The 24,827-nt window shown below is 49.4% G+C and overlaps 1 protein-coding gene across 3 annotated transcripts in view; it reads right to left on the reverse strand.

Annotated features, from left to right (window-relative positions):
- Positions 1–24,827, reverse strand: part of NOL4L (nucleolar protein 4 like) — a 147,960-nt gene that overhangs the window by 56,458 nt on the left and 66,675 nt on the right. For all 3 annotated transcript variants that reach the window (XM_008020545.3, XM_073007842.1, XM_073007845.1), the window contains exons 3-4: positions 24,605–24,716; positions 14,628–14,737 (exon numbers count right to left, since the gene is read on the reverse strand). In XM_008020545.3, the coding sequence (XP_008018736.1) occupies positions 14,628–14,737; positions 24,605–24,716 (222 nt within the window). The remainder of the gene's footprint in view (positions 1–14,627; positions 14,738–24,604; positions 24,717–24,827) is intronic.

Below are 24,827 nucleotides of genomic sequence, written 5' to 3' on the forward strand. Positions count from 1 at the left end.
TGAAACCCCATCTCTACTAAAAATGCAAAAATTAGCCGGGCATGGTGGTGGGCATCTGTAGTCCTAGCTACTTAGTTGGCTGAGGCAGGAGAATTGCTTGAACCTGGGTGGCGGAGGTTGTAGTGAGTCAAGATTTGCCACTGCACTCTAGCCTGGGCAACAGAGGGAGACCCTATCTCGAGAAAAAAAAAAAGGAAAAATTATGTTTTTCAAAGTAATGAAAACTTGAAAGCCAGCAAAACTTTTAAAAAGAAAGCCAACAAAGGAGAAATCACTCCTACTAGATATCAAAACATGTGATAAAGTTTTCACACTTAAAACAGTTTGGTGCTGCTACATGAATAGTCAAGGAGCCCAGTGGACCAAACAGAAGTAGATGCTGTTTTGGACGGAAACTTAGTATGTTTTAAAGGTGTCATCTCAAATCAGTGGGGGAAAGTGGAGTATTTAACAAACAATGCTGAGACAAAAGGGTTAACCAGAATCTGTATCTCAGAATATGTCAGCATAAGCTCCAAATGGATCAAAGATTAAATATAAAAAATGAAAATAAAACCATGTATGCTTTTTTCTCTGTCAGCCGGAAGGGCCTGCAAGAAAGGACACTTCGGCCAGGCACGGTGGCTCATGCCTGTAATCCCAGTACTTTGGGAGGCCAAGGAGGGTAGATCACGAGGTCAGGAGATTGAGACCATCCTGGTTAACATGGTAAAACCTCGTCTCTACAAAAAATACAAAAAATTAGCCAGGCATGGTGGCAGGCGCCTGTAGTCCCAACTACTCGGGAGGCTGAGGCAGGAGAATGGCATGAACCTGGGAGGCAGAGCTTGCAGTGAGCCGAGATCGCACCACTGCACTCCAGCCTGAGAGACAGAGCCAGACTCTGTCTTTAAAAAAAAAAAAAAAGAAAAAAAAAGAAAGGTCACTTCAGTACCAATGAGTACACACAGTGCCCAGATCTTGTTGTTTTGTTTTGTTTTATATAAAATGTATAGAGATGAGGTTTCGCTATGTTGCCCAGGCTGGTTTTGAACTCCTGAACTCAAGAGACCCTTCTGTCTCGCCTCCCAAAGTGTTGTCATAATGGGTGTAAGCCACCATGCCCGGTCAGATATTTTGGTTTTTAATATGGTTTTCCAATAAAAGGAATCAGAGCTCCTTGGAGAAATGACTGATTCTAGGATTGGGGCAGGAAATATGCAAGATGGGCCTGGAGTCTTACAGTGCCAGAAAGCAAGGAAGCACTAAAAAAACAAGAAACGAACCAACAAAAACCCCAAACACCAATGAAGTATGGCAAAAGAGCACAGGAGACAACTGAAAAAGCTCCCGATGGCCAAAGCTAGAACAAATTGTACAACAAAATGAAGAAGTATTGAATGATTACCAAAGCATAAAATAAACAGCTATGAGTCCCGACTTCTATAAATGGCTGCATAAATTAACAAGTGGGGGAGGAGAAACAAATCTCCTATGCATGAGCAATCTAAATAATTTACGTCGATAATTCACCCTAAAAAAGGCAGAGCATGACTCCCCACTCTTCAGGTGTGGGTTGCACACGGTGCCTTCCTTCCCAAGTGCACAGTGTGGAAAGAAGGAAAGTCACTTGACAGCAGAGAAACCTGACAAGCATTATCTCAACCAGGTGTGATCAAAGCCAATGGCGACAGTCACAAATCATGTTGATATTATGGACCCTTAACAGGATGTGATGAAAACAATGCCCCATGTCTGTGGTCTTCCTGCTAATAACCCATAACCCCAGTTTTATATAGAGAAAAACATCAAATTTCTAAATCCTACAAAATACATGACTAGTACTCTTCGAAACTGTCAAGGTTATCAAAAACAAGGAAAGTCTGAGAAACTGTCAAAGCCCAAAGAAGACTAAAGGGACATGACAATTAAATGTAATTAAATGTTACAATGAAAATTAAATGTTGTATCCTGGATGAAATCTTGGAACAGAAAAGGAAATTAAGTAAAAGCTAAGGGAATCTAAATAAACTATAGACTTTAGTTACAATAATGTATCAATGTGGTTCATCAATGGTAACAAATGTATCACCTTAATGTAAGACATTGATAATAGGGAAACTGTGTGTGTCTGGGAGTGGGCAATGTGGATACTCTGTACTATCTTCCCAATTTTTCTGTAAAGTTAAAACTGTTCTCAAAAATAGTCTATCAAAAAAATGAAAACATAAAACTACTAAAAGAAAACATGGGGGTGGAACAGAATTAGCTTTTTTAAGACTCAAATGCAGAAGTGATCTGAAGAAAAAATTGATACATTTGAGTACATAAAAATAAAAATGACAACACACACAGCATAGGCAAGATCAAAAGAGAGAGAGCTACGGATGGGGAAAAGGAGGCAATGACTAACTCTGGGGAATCCAAAGAAAGGAAATGTAAGGAAACGTAATCATAGCATGCTAATTGGGTCAGCTATGAGTAATATGCACACAGTCATAATAATATAAACAATGAATAGCAATTTATCTAAATAGAGAGGTATAGATATGTTGTGGGATAGAGGAAGGAGAAATAGTAAGTGTATTTATGAGAGGGTGTAAGAGTGCAAATACTTATTTCCTACAGCAAGAAATTAACAACAACAAAAGCCCCAACAGAAAAATCAAGAACTAATAGTACAAGCAGGTTATTTTGAAATAGGAGTTAAATACCAGAAGAGACAGCTAAAAGATAAGAAAGAAAAGAGGCTGTCCCTAGGGAGTAGATATTGAAGTGAGGAGGCTGGGGCAGGGTCTGCTATTTTTCTATGATTTTAAAAAATGTATTCTAGGCCAGGTGTGGTGGCTCACGCCTGTAATCCCAGCACTTTGGGAGGCTGAGGCAGGCAGTTCAAGACCAGTCTGGCCAACATGGTAAAACCCCGTCTCTACTAAAAGTACAAAAATTAGCTGGGTTTGGTGGTGGGCGCCTGTAATCCCAGCTACTCCAGGAGGCTGAGGCAGGAGAAACGCCTGAACCAGGGAGGCAGAGGTTGCAGTGAGGGTCATGCCACTACACTCCAGCCTAGGTGACTCAAAAAAAAAATAATAATAAAGTATTCTATCTATTAAAATAAAACTAAATGCAAGCTGGGTGTGGTGGCTTACACCTGTAATCCCAGCACTTTGGGAAGACGAGGCGGGCACATTACCTGAGGTCAGGAGTTCGAGACCAGGCTGGCCAACATGATGAAACTCCATCTCTACTAAAAATACAAAAATTAGCCAGGCGTGGTGGCAGGCACCTGTAATCCCAGCTACTCGGGAGGCTGAGGCAGGAGAATCTCTTGAACTTAAGAGCAGAGGTTGCAACAAGCTGAGATCATATCATTGCACTCCAGCCTGGGCAACAAGAGTGAAACTCTATCTCAAAATAAAAAATAAACATAAAAAAAATGCAAATAAATCAAAACTGTTTAAAAAGGGGTAAAGGGCCATCCAGAAGTGATTTCTGTAGGTGAGCTGCCCTAGGATTGTGGTGGATGGTCTAGGGGCACAAGGTAGAGGCTCACAGCAGCTTCTCCACCTGCATGTCCTCTCACAGCAGAAATGCGCCAAGAATCGTCCTCTGCCTATGGAAATCACAACAGCAGGCTTGGTCAAGGACAGTATTTCAGTTGCTTTTGTTTTCTTGCTGTAGCATAAACCTTCCACAGGGCCAGGAATTTACTGAGACAGGACGAAGGTCTGGGCTATAGATTCTCAGATCCTGAAAATGTTGCCGATGGCATTTCAGGCCTTTCCTGTGCTCTCATGGTGGCAAGTAAGGCACCTGCAGCTCAGCTACACAACAAGAGGAGGTAAAAGATAGAGCAAAGGAAAGAAGCCAGAGGCGGACCAGCAAGGCTGGGAGTAGGGAAGACAGGTGGTGGGACGGGTAGGAGCCTGGGAGGCTGTGAACTGAGAGGAAAGTGGTCGCCTCAGTGGGAGAGCCCCATGGGGAAAGAATGAGGCAGACTAAAATCTAGGCAGCCAAAGCAGCAGACCCCATACCCTCACAAATGCTACAGGGTCTACCCCACTTATTGCTCCATGCACGTTTTCAGGAGCAGACACAGATGCTCAAAGTTTGAATAGTCTAGAGAAATGGCTATTCCAAGACAGTAGCAAAATCTGCAAATGGTGGAAAGAGAGTGGAGATGGCAAAGATATGCTGAGAGCTAGAAAGAAAGATTCTGCCTCTTATAGCAAAGCTTAACAGACCTCCTCACTTCCCACAAGGGCTGACCTCCAAGTTCTGGAGTGTCACTGGGAAACTGTCTTTGATCATCATAAAATATCACACTTTTCCTTACTTAATGCTTTTTTTTGCCTTGAATATTTATTTAACATTATCACTACTCCCTCTTTTTTGTTTTAATTTTCCTTTTTGTGTCATTTTGATAAATGTCTTTTGTAAATACCAAATGCCATTTAAGAAGGCCCATCTGAACCTTTTATGATACTGTGTAATGAAATTTAACCCATTCACTCTTTTTTTTTTTTTTTTTTTTTGAGACGGAGTCTCACTCTGTCGCCCAGGCTGGAATGCAGTGGTTGGATCTCAGCTCACTGCAAGCTCCACCTCCCAGGTTCACGCCATTCTCCTGCCTCAGCCTCCCGAGTAGCTGGGACTACAGGCGCCTGCCACCTTGCCCGGCTAGTTTTTTGTATTTTTTAGTAGAGACGGGGTTTCACCGTGTTAGCCAGGATGGTCTCGATCTCCTGACCTCGTGATCCACCCGTCTCGGCCTCCCAAAGTGCTGGGATTACAGGCTTGAGCCACTGCGCCTGGCCCCCCATTCACATTTTTTATATTTAGTAGTTTGGTCTTGTGTTATGTTACTTTATGTTATTTATTTATTTATTTATTTATTTATTTATTTATTTTTTGAGACGGAGTCTCGCTCTGTCACCCAGTCTGGAGTGCAGTGGCCTGATCTCGGCTCACTGCAAGTTTTTACACCATTCTCCTGCCTTAGCCTCCCATGTAGCTGGGACTACAGGCGCCCACCACCTCGCCCAGCTAGTTTTTTGTATTTTTTTAGTAGAGACGGGGTTTCACCGTGTTAGCCAGGATGGTCTTGATCTCCTGACCTCGTGATCCGCCCGTCTCGGCCTCCCAAAGTGCTGGAATTACAGGCTTGAGCCACCGTGCCCGGCCTACTTTATGTAATTTATTATATACATTTATTTATCATATTCATTTATACTTATTTTATATGTATACATAAATCTCTTTTTTGTGGTTTCTTCATTTATTCCCCATTTAATCACTCTTGCTGGACTGATTAAGTTTTCTGTGTTTCTTTTATTCACTCTACTGGTTTAGAAGTTTTACACTCTATTTCTATTCCATAGAGATTACTCTTTAACTTTACGGAAACACCTCAGAACCTCTGCTGCTTCCTTTTTTTTTTTTTTTTTTTTTTTTTTTTTTTGAGACGGAGTCTTGCTCTGTCGTCGGGGGGAGTGCAGTGGCACGATCTTGGCTCACGGCAACCTCTGCCTCCCAGGTTCAAGCAGCAATTCTCCTGCCTCAGCCTCCAAATAGCTGGGACTACAAGCACGTACCACCATGCCCAGCTAATTTTTGTATTTTTAGAAATGAAGTTTCATCATGTTGGCCAGGATGGTCTCAATCTCTTGACCTTGTGATCCACTCGCCTTACCCTCCCAAAGTGCTGGGACTACAGGCGTCAGCCACTGCACCGGCCACCTCTGCTTCTTTAAGAGACCATCAAAGGTCACACACATTGAGCCACAGCAGGAGACGAGGCCATGTTTCCATTCCGCTATCACTCCTCTGAACTCCCACCTCACCTGGGCTGCAGGGCAGCCTGAGGAAGGAAAGAAGGGAGTCATCACTGCTATCAGGCTCCTAAACATGGTTGTCTAAGTCAGTACTCTTGGGTTCTCCATGGTAAGAACCCCACGAGTCAGCACTGTTTGAGTAAATGACAGTCTCTCACAGTAACCCATTAACACTCCTTCTCCTTTGTGTCTGCCCATATTTGGGGGGTCTTTCTGGGCAGGGGAGAGATTGAGAGGGTTCATAAGAAAAGAAAGAGAAAAGATAATGATTAAAAAGTAAATATAGTTAGCCAAAAAGGTGGAAACAACCCAAATGTCCATGAACAGATAAATGTAATAAACAAAATGTGGTCTAACCAAACAATGAAATATTATTGTCATAAAAAGGAATAAAGTTGGTCAGGTACAATAGCACACATGCCTGTAATCCCAGCACTTTGGGAGGCTGAGATGGGCAGATCGCTTGAGCCCAGGAGTTCCAGACCAGCCCAGACAACATGGCTAAACCACATCTCTACAAAAAAAAAAAAAAAAAAAAAAATACAAAAATTAGCTAGGTGTGGTGGTGCTCACCTGTGGTCCCAGATACTCAGGAGGCTGAGGTGGGTGGATTGAGCTCGGGAGGGCAAGGCTGCAGTGAACTGTGATCGTGTCGTTGCACTCCAGCCTGGGTGACAGAGTGAGACTCTGTCTCAAAAAACTAACAAAAAGGAATAAAGCTCTGACACATGCTACCACATAGATGAACCTTGGAGACATGACGCACAGAAGGACAAAAGGACAAATATTGTCTGATTCCATGACATGAGGTGCCTGGAAGAGCCAATTGCATAGAGAGAAAGCAGAATAGAGGTTACCAGGGCTGGGGGAGGGGAGGAAGGGGAATTATTGCTTAATGGATACAGAGTTTCTGTTTCGGGTGATGAAAAAATTTTGGAAACAGATAGTTCGTGATGGTTGTGCAACCTTGTGAATATACTCAATGCCACTCAATTATATACTTAAACGTGGTTAAAATGGCACATTTTAGGTTTTATATATTTATTACAGTTTTCTTAAAAAAATGAATGTGGAGAGTTTTTCAGGGTGGCCTTGTTTCCTTCTCCATTTAGGGGGATGGAAGCCTGAGAAAGTTCCTGCTCAAAATCCGAACCTCGCTCCCCAGTGATGACTGAGGAAGGACTCTCTCCTGGGCCTGGCTTCCAAGGAGCGGGCTTCCTCTGAGTCCTGGCCTCCTTCTCCTCCATTCCCCAAACTGGCTCCAGCCTCCCCTGGCCCCAGGTCCTGCTCCAGCTGTTACCTCTCAGCTTCCCTCATCCAGGCCCTCTCTCCTTGCCCAAATACCATTTTTAAAATAAGCCAGACCCGGCGCGGTGGCTCACACCTATAATCCCAGCACTTTGGGAGGCCAAGGCGGATGGATCACCTGAGGTCAGGAGTTCAAGACCAGCCTGACCAACATGGAGAAACCCTGTCTCTACTAAAAATACAAAATTAGCCGGGCATGGTGGTTCGTGCCTGTAGTCCCAGCTACTCAGGAGGCTGAGGCAGGAGCATCACTTGAACCCTGGAAGCAGAGGTTGCAGTGAGCCGAGATTGCACCACTGCACTCTAGCCTAGGCAACAAGAGCAAAACTCTGTCTCAAAATAAATAAATAAATAAATAAATAAATAAATAAATAAATAAGCAAGCCAGTGTCCCTGAACTGCCTGGCACTAGCCCCGTCTGTTTTCTGTCCCAAGTAACAGCTCTGTGGCTGCTGTTTTGTCCCCTCTCCTAAGAAGAGCTCACTGTCTGTGAAGGGGTCTTCTCCTCCTCTCCTGCCCTCCAGGACCCAAGGAAAATTCTGGGCCGGGACAGCACGGTAGAGGAGAGGGAGGCAGAGGTTAATGGGGGCAAGCTAGAACCTCCATCACGTGGGCTCAGACAATGGAGCCACACCACTTCACACACTGCTGTCAGGACCATTAAAACTATTAGCGGGACATTAGCTCTGCTCCAGGAACTTCTGAGAGGGAGGCAAGGGAGGTGCCCACAGTCCTTCCCTCCAGACAGAGCCCAGAGCTGAGCCCTGAGCCTCTTTGGGCCTCGGCTTCCTCTGGCATGGAGAAGGAGCACAGTTGTCTCTGCTTCCACAGCTAATTTCTACAAGGCGGCCTCAGTTCCAACACTGTCATCTCAGGAAGGATCATGTAGACATCAAATTGCCCCTGCAGATAACATAGCATTCACAAGGGAGGTGGGGGTGATGCCCTGTCACAGTCCTCTCCCAATATGCCCTTATTTTCCTTATATTTAAGGTGGCTCCCAGGTCCCAGGCCAAACACAGCCCTCGACCTGTGCTTGCTGCCCTCTGGCACGCAGGCCACCAGCATCTCTGCCAAGGGTGTCCCTCTACAAAGCCCACGGGCAGTGGGTGGTCCTCGCAGGCAGCTTGCATTTGCAGTCAGCACTCTGCTTCTAGAAAGCACATCCTTATCCAGGTGAGTGTGGGGGAGAAACAGGGTTTGGCACAGGTTTGGGGCTGGGGAGATCTGGGCTCCAATTCATATTAGAGGCTGTGTGGCCTTGAGCAAGGGCTGAGCCTTTCTGAGCCTCAGTTGTCAAATCTGTAGAATGAGGACAGTAACTCAACCTAGTGAGGGATAAAGCATGTAGTGTGCTGGACACCGAAGAATCGCCTAATTAATTACCATCTGCCTGAAACAGCACCCACTCCCTCACTCCCGTGTCCCCACTCCGTTGCTCCTCTGAGCATTTCATGCAGATCCCAGAGTGTTGATTTGTTTTTTTTCTTGTCTCTCTCATTGAACTGGGAGAGCCCGGTGGGCAGAGACTTGGACCTGTTCACCACTGTCTCCTTGGCAGCTGGAGCAGTGCCTGGCTCAGAGTACACAAAAGGATGTATGGAGGCCGGGCGCGGTGGCTCAAGCCTGTAATCCCAGCACTTTGGGAGGCCGAGACGGGCGGATCACGAGGTCAGGAGATCAAGACCATCCTGGCTAACACGGTGAAACCCCATCTCTACTAAAAATACAAAAAATTAGCCGGGCGTGGTGGCGGTGCCTGTAGTCCCAGCTACTCGGGAGGCTGAGGCAGGAGAATGGCGTAAACCCGGGAGGCGGAGCTTGCAGTGAGCTGAGATCCGGCCACTGCACTCCAGCCTGGGCGACAGAGCCAGACTCCGTCTCAAAAAAAAAAAAAAAAAAAAGGATGTATGGACAGCTGTGTGAATGAATGACAGGAAAATCACAGAGGCAGCTCCTTCGATAGGTGGAAACAGCAAAGGGCAAAGAGACTCAGAATAATGTGGGTCAACAAAGCAGATTATACATATAGGATACGCCCCTCTTTCTTCAACAGTCTGGAAGGGTGTACACCAAAATATTCCATTGCCATGCTTTTGCTTTTTGGTGACTCATTTTTCTGCTGAGTCTGTGTTACTTGTGTAATTAATTTTTTTTTTGTATTTTTTTTAGTAGAGACGGGGTTTCACCATCTTGGCCAGGTTGGTATTGAACTCCTGAGCTCGTGATCCACCTGCCTCGGGCTCCCAAAGTTCTGGGATTGCAGGAGTGAGCCACTGCGCCAGGCCTACTTGTGTAAATAAAAAAAATAAAAAAAAAAAAGAGGCCGGGTGTGGTGACTCACACCTGTAATCCCAGCACTTTGGGAAGCCAAGGTGGGCGAATCACTTGAGCCGGGAGTTCGAGACCAGCCTGGCCAACATGGTGAAACCCCATTTCTACTAAAAATACACACACACAAAAAATTAGCCAGGCGCCTGTAATCCCAGCTACTCTGGAGGCTGAGGCAGGAGAATCACTTGAACCCGGGTTTCAGTGAGCCGAGACTGTACCACTGTACCCCAACCTGGGTGACAGAGCGAGACTCTGTCTTTAAATAAATAAATAAATAATAAAAATAATAAGGGCCGGGCGCGGTGGCTCACACCTGTAATGCCAGCACTTTGGGAGGCCGAGTTGGGCGGATCTCGAGGTCAGGAGATAGAGACCATCCTGGCTAACACAGTGAAACTCCATCTCTACTAAAAAATATAAAAAATTAGCCGGGCGCAGTGTCGGGCGTCTGTAGTCCCAGCTACTCGGGAGCCTGAGGCAGGAGAATGGCATAAACCTGGGAGGCGGAGCTTGTAGTGAGCCGAGATCGTGCCACTGCACTCCAGCCTGGGCGACAGAGCCAGATTCCGTCTCAAAAAAATAAATAAATAAATAAATAAATAAATAAATAAATAAATAAATAATAAGAAGAAGAATATGAATGAAAGAAAACTAAATGAGACAGAAAACGAAATCAGTGGCTGTGTGAAGAGACCCCAGCAGGCCTCATGGCATCTTGCTCGCACCCTTGAGAGCAAACCTGAAGGATCAGCAGCTCAGAATGGCACTTGCCGGCTGGACCTGGCCCTAAGAGCATGGTCTGCACCCCTTTCTGGAGCCTCACTTCATCAGAGAATGTTAACGGCTATTATCTGAGATAGTCTACATTTCATGAAATCTTCCTTCCCTGCCCCTTCCAAGAAGATGGCTCCTTCCTCTGTACAACTAAATACAATTTCCATTTTATATCTTTGTAAGAGTATTCCCAAATAAAAAAGTCTTTGATCAGGCCACACTCCACTATTTTCTGCTCAGTGTGGCCACTTTGATGACAGCTCCTGTGGTCTGTGTCTTAGGCTGGAGGTCCCGAGAGGGTGGAGTCTAACCCCTATAGTGGTACCTTGTACACTGAGGACACTATAAATATTGGGTGCATTGAACTAGACTTTAAGAAGAATCTTTCTTCTTTCTGTGACTCTTGTTATTGAATTTTCAGATTATCTAATACCCTCTGCAGAGAAGGACTCATTTTCTAGCACATTAATCTGATACAACTGGCCTACAAATAACATGATTCTGTCCAGCCCTCAAGAAAATCCCACCACCTGCACATTGATCAAAGCAAAGTGAGGGAAAATGTTCTCCTTGCCTTACCATTTGTCTCTTGGATACGTGATGTTGGAAATAAACAGATTATTGAGATTTTTTCTTACCCAAAGTTTGCAGACATAGAGCTTTGTTCAGCATTAATAAAATATTTATCCTGGCTGGGCACAGTGGCTCACACCTGTAATCCCAGCACTTTGGGAGGCTAAGGCAGGCAGATCATGAGGTCAGGAGTTCGAGATCACCTGGCCAACAGAGTGAACGATGTCTCTACTAAAAATACAAAAAAAATTAGCCAGGCCTAGTGGCAGCCGCCTGTAATCCCAGCTACTCGGGAGGTGGAGGCAGGCGAATTGCTTGAACCTGGGAAGTAGAGGTTGCAGTGAGCTGAGATCACGCCATTGCACTCCAGCCAGGGTGACAGTGTGAGACTCCATCTCAAAATAAATAAATTAATTAATTAATTAAATAAAACAAAATATCCTGGTTACCGGTTACTTTAGTATTGGGCTTATTTTCCATGTAACCTGCATTAGAGTTTTGCAAACACTACAGATGTCCTCTTTTGGCATTTTGTAGTCAGAGTGATGAAATGAAACCACTCTCAAAGCCTTGTCTTGGGACATCGGATTTGACAGCAGCCGAACCTGTCCTGCAGCTGTGTTTGGATGGTGGGGAGTCATTCAGCCACCCTGGCCTGCCTTTGCTGCACAAGAAATAAGCTAGTAACTCAAGTATATGTATTTTTAGTTCTAACTCAAGCTGAAGAATCAAAGACTGCTGGGTCCTTGGCCCTTCCTTGCTGCTGCAGATAAATAATCTGGTGAGCCATGTGATTTCATGTTGCGCCACGTGCCCAGCCATAAAACAGGGATAACGGTGCTGCCTAAGAGGCGGAGGCCTTGAGAGCTCATTGCTTTGCGCGGAGTGCTGAAGACTGACAAATGAAGGGCTCTAGGCACGAGGCAGTAGGCTGCTTCACCTGCCAGGTGGTGAAAGGCAGGCCTGAACTTCCATCTCCTGCAGCACTCAGAAGAAGCTGGCTACATTCAGAGGCCCCCACCTGAAAACTACTAATGAAGCTGAGGAAGTCACATCCAGCCCCATTGTAAGCAGAGGCCACCTTGATCTTGGCCCTGCCCCAACTGGACTCCCAGAGCACCCTGGAGACAAACGCCCTCCACAGTCCTTCCTTCCTTTGGAAGCTGCCAGAGCCTCACCAGGGCAATTTCTGCATCTTATGTCATGAACTTCGGTTCATCCACAGATACTCACCAGGTGCTTATGCACCCAACACTGGGCTTTCCCCCTTTTGCTTCAGCAACAGAACTCCTCACATTCTCTGCTGCAGCCGCTGCAGCCACACCAGCCCCTCAAATCTCTTGCAGTCTTAGTCTTGGTCCTCCCTTGAGCCACAAGGCCTTTGCATAAGCTGTTCACTCGGCCTGGAACTCTCTTCCCTTCAGACTGCACTCTCAGCTGAAGCACCCCTTTCTGAGGCACAGCTTCCCTGATCCCTGCCTCAGTCCACCCTCCAGCCCACCCTAAGTAACCCCAGTGCCACAAGTCCTTCTACACCATCGCAATGCCCCATTGATCACTTCCTCCATTGTTTATCACCGTCTGCTGTGAGCTGGGCATTTGTGTGCGATCCTCTGGCTGGTGTCTGTCTCCCCTAGATCAGAAGAAAATACAGGGATGCCAGCCGGAATCTCAGCACTTTGGGAGGCCTAGGAAGGCAGATTGCTTGAGCCCAGGAGTTCGAGACCAGCCTGGCCAACATGAGGAAACCCCGTCTCTACAAAAAATTAGCCAGACATGGTGGCAGGGGCCTGTAATCCCAGCTACTTGGGAGGCTGAGGCGGGAGAATCACTTGAATCCAGGAGGTGGAGGTTACAGTGAGCTGAGATTGCGCCACTGCACTCCAGCCTGGGTGGCAGAGTGAGACCCTGCCTCAAAAAAAGAAAGAAAGAAGGAAGGAAGGAAGGAAGGAAGGAAGGAAGGAAGGAAGGAAGGAAGGAAGGAAGGAAGGAAGGAAAGAAAGGAAATCTAGGGGTACTGCTGTTTCTGCTAATCCTGTTTCTGTGAGCCTGGCTCACAGAACAGAGCTCCATAAATATTTGTGGAATGACTGAATCCTCATTAAAGCACCTAACCCGTAGTCTTAACTCCCCTCCTTCCATTGACGCAAGTGAAGATACAGTAAGGATTTTTAACCAGAACAAATATCTGATTCTTTAGTGAGAGATCACAACTTGCACGACACTGACCACTACTGGTTCTAGGGGTGACCTGAATTTAGTGCCATTCTGTAGGAAACGAAACCCGGGGCCTGTGCGCCCCGCTGTTTGTGCGGTTCTGTGCTCCATTCTTCCTGGGCACAGATGAGCACGGTGATGACTGTGTTTACGAAGCCAGTCGCCGGTGACAGTGAGGATGGCTACAGGAAAGAAAGGCCACAGATTGCTCTTCAGCAGCAGTCAGAGGAGACCTAACGCAGAGGCCGAACAGTGGTGCTGGGATTCTATAACCAACAACAAAAGTGACACCTCATTACCGACACTCCTGCAGCCCAAACTACTTTGCCTTTGTGCACTGGAAACCCAGCCCAAGTCCATTTTCCCCACTGGAATTATTTGTGATGATGTGAAGTTTCTTGGAGATGCAACCATCCCAGAACAGGCACACTCAGATGAGAAGACACGGGAGACACAGTTCTAGCAAACACTTCTACCACTCAGAGCAAAGCCCATGTCACACAGCCTCTAGGGTCTGGGCACAGGGTGGGGACAGGAGGGCTGGCCGCCCCGCCTCTTGAAAGGAATACACAGCTCTGCAGGTTCAAGCCACCCAGCTGAAGTCCTCAAACTGGGTATCACACCAGAGATGCCACCTGCACGTGCCCTGCTACATCACCATGGATCTGACCGAGGAGCCACCACCCCCTTGGAGCACGAATGCTGGGGTTGTCAAGGAGATCAGCGCACAGGGCAGCCGCACCCAGGGCTGGAAGTCAGACTCGAGTTCTGCTCCATCTTTCAATGGGAGAGAAAGAATCCAGTCCCCTGCTAGGGCCACAAGGACATGATGCGTTTGGATGTCACAAGAGACAAGAACACTCCAAGCCGAAGGCAAGAAGTGATTACCCTGGTTTTAGGCAGTGGCGGGGGAGTGGAGGTGGAGAGGAACTCACCTAGTCCTTCTTTGAAAGACAGTCAGGCTACTTGCTTTGCAAAGGGTTAGGAGGTGGACTGTGTGGGAAGGCAGGCGAGAGGGAGTTTCTTTTCATAGCCTGTTTCCATGGTGTCTCATGGCCCTTGGCAAACCCCAGCTGGGGAGGCTTGGACAGCCAGGAGGCCCCAGGGCCACCCTCCAAGGACTATCCTCCTAGTCCATCTGGGCCCCAAGAGTGACAGAGGCCACAGGCAGGCAGCCACTCTCTCTTGCCTCCCTGGGGGAAGGTGGCCAGAGGCCAGCGATAAAGGGCAGAGCAGAGAGAGAACAACTCCAGGGGCCAGGGCTGCGGCTCCCTCCCTTCCACGTCCCCTCCTCCCCCTCCTCCCGCGAGCCCACCCAAGGGGAAAGTTTTCTCTCTGAAGACCCGCAGGGCTGTCTGCACAGGAGACCCTCTCATGAGAAACACATTCTTGCCTGGACAGCCCAGATAACCAGATAAGGGCCTCTCTGATTTCCCATGTGTTTACACAAGCTGTGGCCCCAAGTCTTGGAAAGAATCAACCACTGCCAGGCAAGTCAGGACGCCTCCAGGTGGGGTGAGGGGACAGGGCTGCCAACGCCTCCAGGTGTGGTGAGGGGACCTGGCCACCGACACCTCCAGGTGGGGTGAGGGAACACGGCCGCCTTACCTGCTCCTGGGAATTCATCACTCGAAGCTTCATCTGCTTCAGGTAGGTGGAGGTGAGGGGCATGTTGTAATCAATAATCCCAGAGACCAGTGGAGATGGAGGCTCGTTTTCTGGCAGAAAGAACAAAAGGAAAGCCCTTTCAGTCTGTCAGTCTGTGCTGCAGGCCTGTCACCCACAGGGAGCATTTAACAGAGCCCGTGGAAGAGGAAGCCACCTTGGAGGAGAAGGGACTGGTCAGAGGTTGCAGACTCTGTGGCTCACCCGCATCTGGCCCAGAGATGTGGACTGTGTGGTGTCAAAAATATTTTTTTTATTAGATGCCAGTGTTTTAGAGATTTCATATGTTAAAAATCAATGAGGCCAGGCACGGTGGCTCATGCCTGTAATTCTAGCACTTTGGGAGGCCAAGGCAGGAGGATCGCTTGAGCCCCAGGAAGGGCCACAGGCTCCAGGAGTTCAAGACCAGCCTGGGCAACACAGGGAGCTCTCATCTCTACAATAATAAAACAAATTAGCCAGATGGGTGGTATGTGCCTCTAGTCCTAGCGACCTAGGAGGCTGAGGTGGGAGGATCGCTTGAGCCCAGGTGGTCAAGGCTGCAGTCTGCAGTGAGCTGTGATGGCACCATCGCACTCCAGCCTCAGCGACAGAGTGAGACTCTGTCTCTAAAAAACAAACAAAAAAACCCCAACAAACCCACCCCCTCAACACACACACTCGTATTTATATGAATTTTTGGCTTCTTTGAAGAGCATAAGGTCTGGCCACATGAGGCCCCCACTCCTGAAGGCAGGCAACCACTGCCGCTTCAGCAGCCACTTCTTTTAGGCACGGTATGTGGCTCCCATTTTGCCACAGTCCCCACCACTCCTTATAGTACTGTACAGTTTTGCTCATTTGCAAGTATCAATTATGATACTTGCCAGACCCTTGAAGCCATCTGTGTTTCCAACCATTGTCTAAGTCAGTTCTGTTCCAGGTGAACATATGCCACTCTCACCCCACCCAATCCTGCCACCCCACAGCATCCCCCAAAAACATCCTCAGGTGCCATATGGCTCCCAGGTCTGAGTCAGGCCTTCAGTAGCCCCCAAATTCTGGTTCCTCCTTCATCATATGCAGAGGAACAGTCTCCTCCCATTTATTCCTTTGTTGTCCTGAAGATCAAAGTGATGCATGTTCTTTTTGCAGAGAATTTGCAAAGTGCCGAGAGTTGTAAAGAAAAAATTTAAAAACCGTAATTGCACCACGCAGCTTGGCATATGCTTCTGTTTATTTTTTCCCTGTGATTTTTCTTTTTTACACATGATCTCATAACGCATACAGAGAATTCCAGTCTGCTTTTAAAAAGTTTTTTTCCTTAACATTTTGTCATAGGTATTTTCCCCAACATCAAGAATCTTATTTTGCTTTGTAAGTAGAATTTTTATGGCCATGTAATAGTTTACCATAATTTGCTTAAGTTACTACGTAATGATTGGCTTTTTAGGTTGTTTCCCATTGGGGCTCTCATAAACAGCACTGCAGGGGACATCCTTGTGCATAAATATTGCTCCATATTTCTGATCTTATTTCTTGCCTTTTTGGAACAGATTAAAGAAATTAAAAGGTAGGGACATAACTTGATAACCATTAAAATCTCTGGCCAAGCTGCTATAGGAATTGTTTCAATTATTTGTTATCTGGCTTCCTCCTCCTTCTTCCAAGGACTTCAGGCCAGATTCATTTTGCCCCAGGCCTTTAATCAAAAGGTGCCCCTGGTGCCTAGTCCCACTGATGGGTTGGGATTTCCGTGGCATGAGGAAAAGTGGGAGCAACTTCTAGACCAAGCGCCCTCTACCATCACAAGGAGGCCCAGGAGACAGGCTGCAGGGTGACAGGGCGGAGGTTCGGGAAGTCCAGAGGATATCCAGGGGTGACTTATACCACCTGCCCCTCCAGAGCCATAGCCCAAAAGGGTCCCTGCAACCTTGAAAATGCAATACCAAGGGCAAGAAGCCAGACATAAAACAACAACCACTGTATGATTCCACTTACACGAAATATCTAGAATAGGCAAATTCAAAGAGACAGAAAGTAACTCGAGGTTACTGGGGGCTGGAGGCTGAGGGAATGGGACATTATTGCTTAATGGGTACAGAGTTTCTGTTTGGGGTGATGAAAAGGTTTTGGAAATAGGTAGTGGTGATGATTGCTCAACAGTGTGAATATAATATCTTTAAAACGGAACAATTAAGCCAGGCACAGTGGCTCACGCATGTAATCCCAGCACTTTGGGAGGCAGAGGCAGGACTGTTTGACCCCAGGAGTTCAAGGCCAGCCTGGGCAACATAGTGAGTCCCTCATCTCTACTAAAAGGTAAAAAAATGTTAGCTGGGTGTGGTGGTGTGTGCCTGAAGTCCCAGCTACTTGGGAGGCTGAGGTGGGAGGATCACCTGAGCGCAGGATATTGAGGTACCACTGCATTCCAGCCTGGGTGAGAGAGACCCTGTCTCAAAAAAAAAAAAAAATATATATATATATATATATATATATATACATATATATATGAAAGGCAAGTTTTTATGCTGTAAGTATTTTACCATAATTTAAAAAGAAAAAAAGTCTGCAAACAAGGGGTGAAGCTACCCAAAGAGGACAAGGGAAGTTCCTGCTTGGCAAGGATAGGAACAGCCCTGCAGAAAAGGTGGGGACCCGGAATAGCTGGGGCCTAGAGGATGGAGGTCGGCTTTGACACTGCGTACTTCTGGTGACTTTACAGATTGAATAACATTTTGAATCAAGTTTTACAGAAATGCAGAACTTAGTTTGCTCTTTAAAGCTACCCTGTCACACATAGAATGTTTCATTCTTTGTTGAGGAAGAAATAGATGTTGGCTGGGTGTGGTGGATCACACCTGTAATCCCAGCACTTTGGAAGGCCGAGGCAGGTGGATCACCTGAGGTCGGGAGTTCGAGACCAGCCTGACCAACATGGAGAAACCCCATCTCTACTAAAACTACAAATAAAATTAGCCGGGTGTGGCGGCGCATGCCTGTAATCCCAGCTACTCAGAAGGCTGAGTCAGCAGAAGCGCTTGGACCCGGGAGGCCGGGATTGCAGTGAGCCAAGATGGTCCCACCTTACTCCAGCCTAGGCGACAGAGCAAGACTCCATCTCAAAACAAAACAAAACAAAAACCACGCTCTACTAAAACTACAAAAATTAGCTGGGCATGGTGGCACATGCCTGTAATCCCAGCTACTTGGGAGGCTGAGGCAGGAGAACCACTTGAACCCGGGAGGTGGAGGTTGCAGTGAGCCAAGATTGCGCCATTGTACTCCAGCCTGGCAACAGAGCAAGACTCCGTCCCAAGAAAAAACAAAAAGAAAAAGTAAACGTCACTAATGGAATGGCTAAGAAACTGGCCTGACAGGGACCACCCCCTCCTCCTCCCTTTTTTAAGACAGACTTCCACTTGGTTGGGTGGCAGGGATCCTCCGCACCGGTCGACCCCGTGGCAAACTCAAATGGGTTTCCACCCCACCATCAACCTAGATTTGACTTTCTTAACCTCAGTGGGGTTTTGAGCCCTAGCCCCATACATTGACCAGGCCGGATGCGATATGTCAGGCACAGTCTAGTGATGACATTGAGACGGTATCACTCAGAAGAGCCGTGGGTCCTGTTTTCAAAGGTGGATGTTCGGACTGAGAATTCTGCCATTTCTGTTTCCTCTAAGAGGAGGCTGTCTGGTGAGAAGCTGTTAAGCATCACGGTGAATGTGAAGGGTGCCCATCACTCTCGTGGCCCCGGTCGGCCCTTTGTTGGGTGTTGCAGGGATTCTCTAGGTTTGGGAGGCATGGAGGCGGGCAGCTGTGTTCTTTCATTGATGGTCGCCCCTGTCCTGACTGCAGTGTCATGCTGCTCATGAGAAAGTATCTTTAATAAAGCTAGTGACAGGGTAGCTTAGGAAAAATAAAACAGTGGCCAGGACAGTACCCTTGGGAGGCGGGACAAGAGGTCTTCCTTGGCCTGTACCTGCCCCAGCATCTCCAGAGATGAGAAACCACTTCCGGTGCCTGCAGGTGAGCCAAGAGAGCTCAGAAGAGGAAGGCAGGATGCCCTGGTCTTGGGGAAGCTGGAACATTCCAAGCAGACCCCTAAACCCATCAGAGAACACCTAACATTGCTGTAAGGTGAAATGCTGGATTTTGCCGTTCCAGAATGAGAGTTCTGTGAGGACCTCGGCGGGGAGGGGACATTCTAGGTGAGGAAATGAGCCACGGAGCCACGGGTGGGAGGTCAGAGCTCAACCACACCATGAGGAGAAAGGCAGGCAAGCTTTTCAGCAATGAGGAGCCCCAGGTGTTCTGGACTCAGTAAGTGGGTGCACACTGAGAGGATGGGCTTAGCGGGAAAGAGAGACGGAGCAGGGGCCAGTGGGAACCGCAGAGTCAGATGCTCACCAGGGAGAAAAATGCCAGGATGGGGGACGAGCTCAGGTGGAAACGTGAACAAGGAAGAAGTGGGTTCCTTGGGCTCCGCTGAGACAGGCTGCCCCCCTCTCTGCCCCATGATCACCACGGGGTGCCACACTCGAGCCTCCACAAATGACCTGACGGTGCGGCACTGCTGGACTCTGTTGCCATGGAGAAGAGTGAGCTAGGAGCTAGCAAGGGTCATGGAGCCTAAATCATCCAGCACGTTGCTGGCAAGAGAAGCACAGGAAGTGCCCAGAGAGATGTTTCAAAATCTCTTTGCCAAGAAAAATGGAAACCAGCCCAGGCACTAGACCTAGTTTTATGCAATCTCAAGAATAATCAATGATGTGGGTGCTTGGGCCAAGCCAAGTTGTCCGCTGCCCTGTGCAGCTGGGCGCCAATGGCACTCATCAACCAATGCAAACTTCAACCGCAGGAGTGACCCTCGTTTCCTCGCGGGAACACCAGGTGGTGATTCTCACAAGCTTTCACCTACAGCACGAAGAACTCTCGGTCCAGAGAGAGGTATGAAAGATCTTCCAGGCAGGGGTGGGCACTGAAGGACGTGTGCACGATGGGGGCCTGGCACAGAGAGGCCGTGAGACCAGCTAGCCTCAGGGGGTTCAAATTTGGAAACAGAGATCCAAGGCCTGAGGCCAGCTCAAAAGTCGGCAAAAAAATCTCCTTCCTGGGGAAGTAAATCAATGAATGGGCAAGTCTTCATGGAGTGCTGATGTGCATGTATTCGGGGTGGGGAACGTGAGGAAACTGTGTGCGGGGCTGTCCTCGGGCTCAGGAAACAAGGGTGAAGGATGAGCAGGGTGGGACGGATGTGAGGCCATTAGGGTCACTGGAGGAAGAGCTGAAAGGGCCCCAGAGTAGCTCAAGGAAGCTTCATGGAGAGGATCTGAATGGGACTCATGATCTATTGCTCAGCTGACAGCTCCTGAGCACCTGCTTAGGGCTCCATACATATCCTCTGGTTAGAGGCTCCCAGGAACCTTGTGAGGTGGGTGCTCATAGTAATACCCTGACTTTACAGATGAGGCAACAGCACACAGAGGAGTTATGCAACCTTCCCACAGTCCCACAGCAAGTGAGTGTGAGAGCTGGGAGAGGCCAGGCCGGCAAGGAGGAGCCAGGCATGGAGGCCTTGGAAACCATGCAGAGGAGTCTGGGCCTGGTTGCGAAGGGGCGGAGACCCAAGTGGACAACCTGCCTGCTGAGGAAGAGTTGGCATTGCTGCCCATTGGCTACTCCCAGTTTGCAACCATGCAACAATATTTTGTCACATCAAAGAAAACAGAGACATGCCTCCAAAGGTTCCTTTCCCCAAGAGCTGGGCTGGTCTGAAGTCACACCCAGTTTGCATGCTCTGTCCTCAACTCCTCAGGGACTGGTGGAAGAGTAGTGTGGAGTCAGGAGGCCCTGGAATTTCCCGTCCTCAGACTTCCTGATCCTCTGCCACCTCCTTTGTTTATGCTCCTGGCACTGGGGGAGGGCATGGGGCTGTCCAGGCCCCCCCACTCTGCTGGGGAGAGACCGCTGAGCAAAGAAGGCCACTCTACTTCCTTTGTTTCTTTTTAACATGAGGCCAGGAAGTCAGGCATTCTCCCAGTAGCCCTCAAAAAGCCTCCATCCTGTCCCGTGTCCCCACTCCCTCCCACCTTCCTGGGGCAGGAACACTGGGCCTGTCTCTGGGGCTGGTGCAGGCTCTGCTTTCCCAGCAGCTGGAGAGGGAGAAGGGAGGGCTGGCAATGCAGGGGTTCCTGGGAGACAGCAGGATATAGCTGCATCCAGAGGCCAGCATGGTGGGCAGAGATAGGACCTGCAGGCTTTCAGTGGGGGCAGGAGGAGGGGAACCTGGGGACGGTCCAGGAGGCGAGTGCCTCTGGCCACTTAGCAGACAGTGGAGCCTTTCAGACTCTAAACTCTCCACTGGCAGCTTCCAGAAACCAAGCCCTTCCCTTCTAACCCTGTTCAGGGTGTGGATCCAGCGTGCTTGCCTGGCAGGACTGGGGGCCACATCTGACCCCACCTGGGTAGAAGCAGACCTTGTGTCTCTGTGGGGCCACCTGGACGTTAGCAGCCTTGTGTCTGGGCACCACAGGCCACGACACGGGCTGGAGGCAGGAGGCAGGGTGATGCTCCCCAGGCACCCGCTGCATCCCAGGTGCCCGCCACAACAGGCTCACCCTCACCACCCTGAAAGGATGGCATTTCTTCCACTTTGCTGATGAGAAAATGCAGTTTCCTGCCTGCACTTCTATCTCCTGGGAGAGCCTGGATGAATGATTTCACCTCAACGCCTCTCTGTGCCTCAGTTTCCTCACCTGTAAGCCAGGACTAACACCTCATAGGATACTCGTAACTGTAATGATCAGGAGCTGCTCAGAGAGGTTCCCTGTCCTGCCGAGGGACACGTAGTGGGGAACAGGGCTGCACATCAGACCTGCCTGACTCCAAGGCCATGCCCTGCCACGCGCCACTTCCCCGGGCTCCTGCTCCCTCAGCGTCTTCTCCTCGCCCTGCAAAGGGAAGCTCCGCTACCTGGGACAGAGAGGTGGCATTGTGCCTGAGGATGGGGGAGGATGGGTGAGAATGGGCATGGTGCTCATCTTCTGTCCGGCCTGAAGCAAGCCCCAGAAAAGATAGGCTTTAGCAGCGAGCCCACAGCACTGGTTTATATTCTAGATGGCTCCTGGCCTGTGTGCTCCCTCCCTCCCTGGCCTCTTTCTCCTCCCTGGGGGTGGGGCGTGGTGGTGGCAGCCAGTGAGGAGAGGAAGCAGGCCACTGCTGTGCTCTGCGTTGCCCTCCTGGCCACACAGAAGCCTGCAGATGAGGCGTGCAGCCTGCAGCATGGGGAGACCCAGCAGCCGTCAGTGAGGAGTGCAGGGGGAGCTGAGGAACGCCCTCCACACTGCAGTGGGATGCGTGGCAGGGGAGGGGAGTGGATGGCGCCTCAGACACCCCAGAGCAGCCCACAAACGGAGCCCCTCTTGGCTTCACCTCTGTTCCTCCAGGCAAGCAATTCTGTGTCTGACTCCGCCAGCTGCTATGGAAACGAGGACAGGAACGGGAGGGGACAGGTGGATGGGTGGGCAGGAACCAGGCAGCCACCACTAGGACACACACCCCTGGCCCCTGTGGCCTAGACCCCAGCAGGGTGGAGAGAGTGGCAGGGAAAGCCCTCTAGCCCATCTGCAGGTACCAAATGCTGTCTTGGCCCAGGGGTTGCAGCCGCTGCCTGGCCAGGGGCAGGCCACGTGGGTAGCAGCATTCAGGATCACTGGCTCAGGCATGCATCGTGGGAGTGTCCCGCGTTATCACAGGAACCACAATAGCCACAGCTCTGTCTTCCTGTACCAATGCCAAGTACAGGGACTAACTCACATCTTGTTAGCCTTCTGATAAACCCCATTTCACAGATGGGGGAACTGAGGCTCAGAAAGATGAAGTCTCTTGCCCAGGACACACAGTAGCTGAATGGCTGTGTGGCCCTGAAGCCCTGTTCTTAACATGGGAACCAGCATTTACGAGGGATTAACTACATCCATTCCTGCCCCTCGTGCTTTGAAGTTGGCCCATGTGCCTGATAAAACAGCCGTGGCCTGATGGCTCCCAAGGGCATGGGAGCCTCTGGATTTGGTGAGTCAGCTGCTGTCAGAAGCCATTCACGTGTGTCAGGGACAATGAACACGAGCAGAAAGCCCCGCTTGACGCCCATGCTCCTGATTCTTTGTTGTCTGTTCAGGCTTTGCTGTGGATTTTTCCTTCCCCAGATTCAAGGGATGCTACTTGAGTGCCGCCTGGATAAACGGCGCACCCTTCATTCGAGTCTATCTCCATCCTCAGGCAAAACACCCACTGACTTCAGCACCTTCCAAAGGCCCAATGCCCAGGAGCTGGCACGATGCACCAGGCAGTCCTGGAAACCCTGATAAATCGCCCACCTGGGCACCATTTCTCAGGGCAGTGTTATAATTGTACCAGCCAAATGTGCTGGGCCGTCTCACAGTGCCAAAGCCACCTGCAAACAGATGGGCCCCCAGATTTACTGGAAGCCTCTGGGATGTTCAGTTTGAGGGGGTGTGGGGGTACTGAAGCGAGGTCCTTGCTGGTCTCACTGGGCAGGACAGAGCTGGAAGGCATGGACGTCGGTCCAAGGGACCAACTTTGGTGGTCACGAGTGCTCTGGGCGTTTTATTGTATTTATTTTTTGAGACGGGGTCTTGCTCTGTCATCCAAGCTGGAGTGCAGTGGCACGATCATGGCTCACTGCAGCTTCCACCTCCCGGGCTCTAGCAATCACTCCACCTCAGCCTCCCAAACTGCTGAGATTACAAGCATGAGCCACTGTGCCCAGCCTGCCCTGGACATTTTAAATTCTCACCAGTTGGCCGGATGCCGTGGCTCACACCTGTAATCCCAGCGCTTTGGGAGGCCAAGGCAGGCGGATCACGAGGTCAGGAGATTGAGACTATCCTGGCTAACACAGTGAAACCCTGTCTCTACTAAAAATACAAAAAAAAATTAGCTGGGCATGGTGGCGGGCACCTGTAGTCCCAGCTACCTGGGAGGCTGAGGCAGGAGAATGGTGTGAACCTGGGAGGCGGAGCTTGCAGTGAGCTGAGATCGCGCCACTGCACTCCAGCCCGGGTGACAGAGCGAGACTCCGTCTCAAAAAAAAAAAAATTCTCATCAGTCCCCCATGGGTTTACTGATCAAAGGCCACATGGGTGTGCACAGGGTGGAAACAAGCACCAGGGAAAACATATCATTAGCAGGTATGTGGGTGGGAGGACGCATGCACATGTCTCAGGGAGTGTACAGGCCAGACCACGGCTCGTGCACGGGAAGCAGTGGGAGGCATGGATGGAACTTTGAGAACGGGGTAGGCTGGCCATTCCCAGCTAGAATCTGGCTGTGAGGAGAGGGGCTGTCCTGGGCCTCGCGAGGCAGGGGAAACATGTTGTTTGCTTTTTTGTTTCGTATGGTTGGTTTTTTTTTTTTTTTGAGACGGAGTCTCGCTGTGTCACCCAGGCTGGAGTGCAGTGGCGCGATCTCGGCTCACTGTAAGCTCCGCCTCCCGGGTTCATGCCATTCTCCTGCCTCAGCCTCCGAGTAGCTGGGACTACAGGCGCCCGCCACCTCGCCCGGCTAGTTTTTTGTATTTTTTAGTAGAGACGGGGTTTCACCGTGTTAGCCAGGATGGTCTCGATCTCCTGACCTCGTGATCCACCCGCTTCAGCCTCCCAAAGTGCTGGGATTACAGGCTTGAGCCACCGCGCCTGGCCCGTATGGTTGGTTTTTAAGTGAAACTTGAGATTTAAAAAAAGTTAAACAAAACAAAACGAGGCTCTTTGGGCAGCACCACGGACCCATACTGGCCTCTGGGGCTAGCAACAACAGCTGCTGGACACTTTTCTGTGCCAGCAAAAGCTGGCATCTTCAGGGACAGTCAACTCTCAGCCGGCCCCCGCCCTAGCCCTCCAGCACGCCACCCCCACTACCTTTGGGTTCCAGGCCATTGGAGTTAAAGTGCATCCTCTTCTGACACTCTGTACAGCTCATCAGGAACCGGGTCACAGCCTCTCTCGGGAGGAAGGCATAGGTCTCTGCGATCTGGAGGAGACAAGAGCTTCACTTGTTATATGGATCCGTGGGGAGGCGACTTGGCCATGAGGTCACCAAGGTCTGAGCTTTGGTGGCAAGTGCTTTGGCTCTGGCAAGGAA

The sequence above is a fragment of the Chlorocebus sabaeus genome, chromosome 2, assembly GCF_047675955.1.
Source record: "Chlorocebus sabaeus isolate Y175 chromosome 2, mChlSab1.0.hap1, whole genome shotgun sequence".
Taxonomy (NCBI): domain Eukaryota; kingdom Metazoa; phylum Chordata; class Mammalia; order Primates; family Cercopithecidae; genus Chlorocebus; species Chlorocebus sabaeus.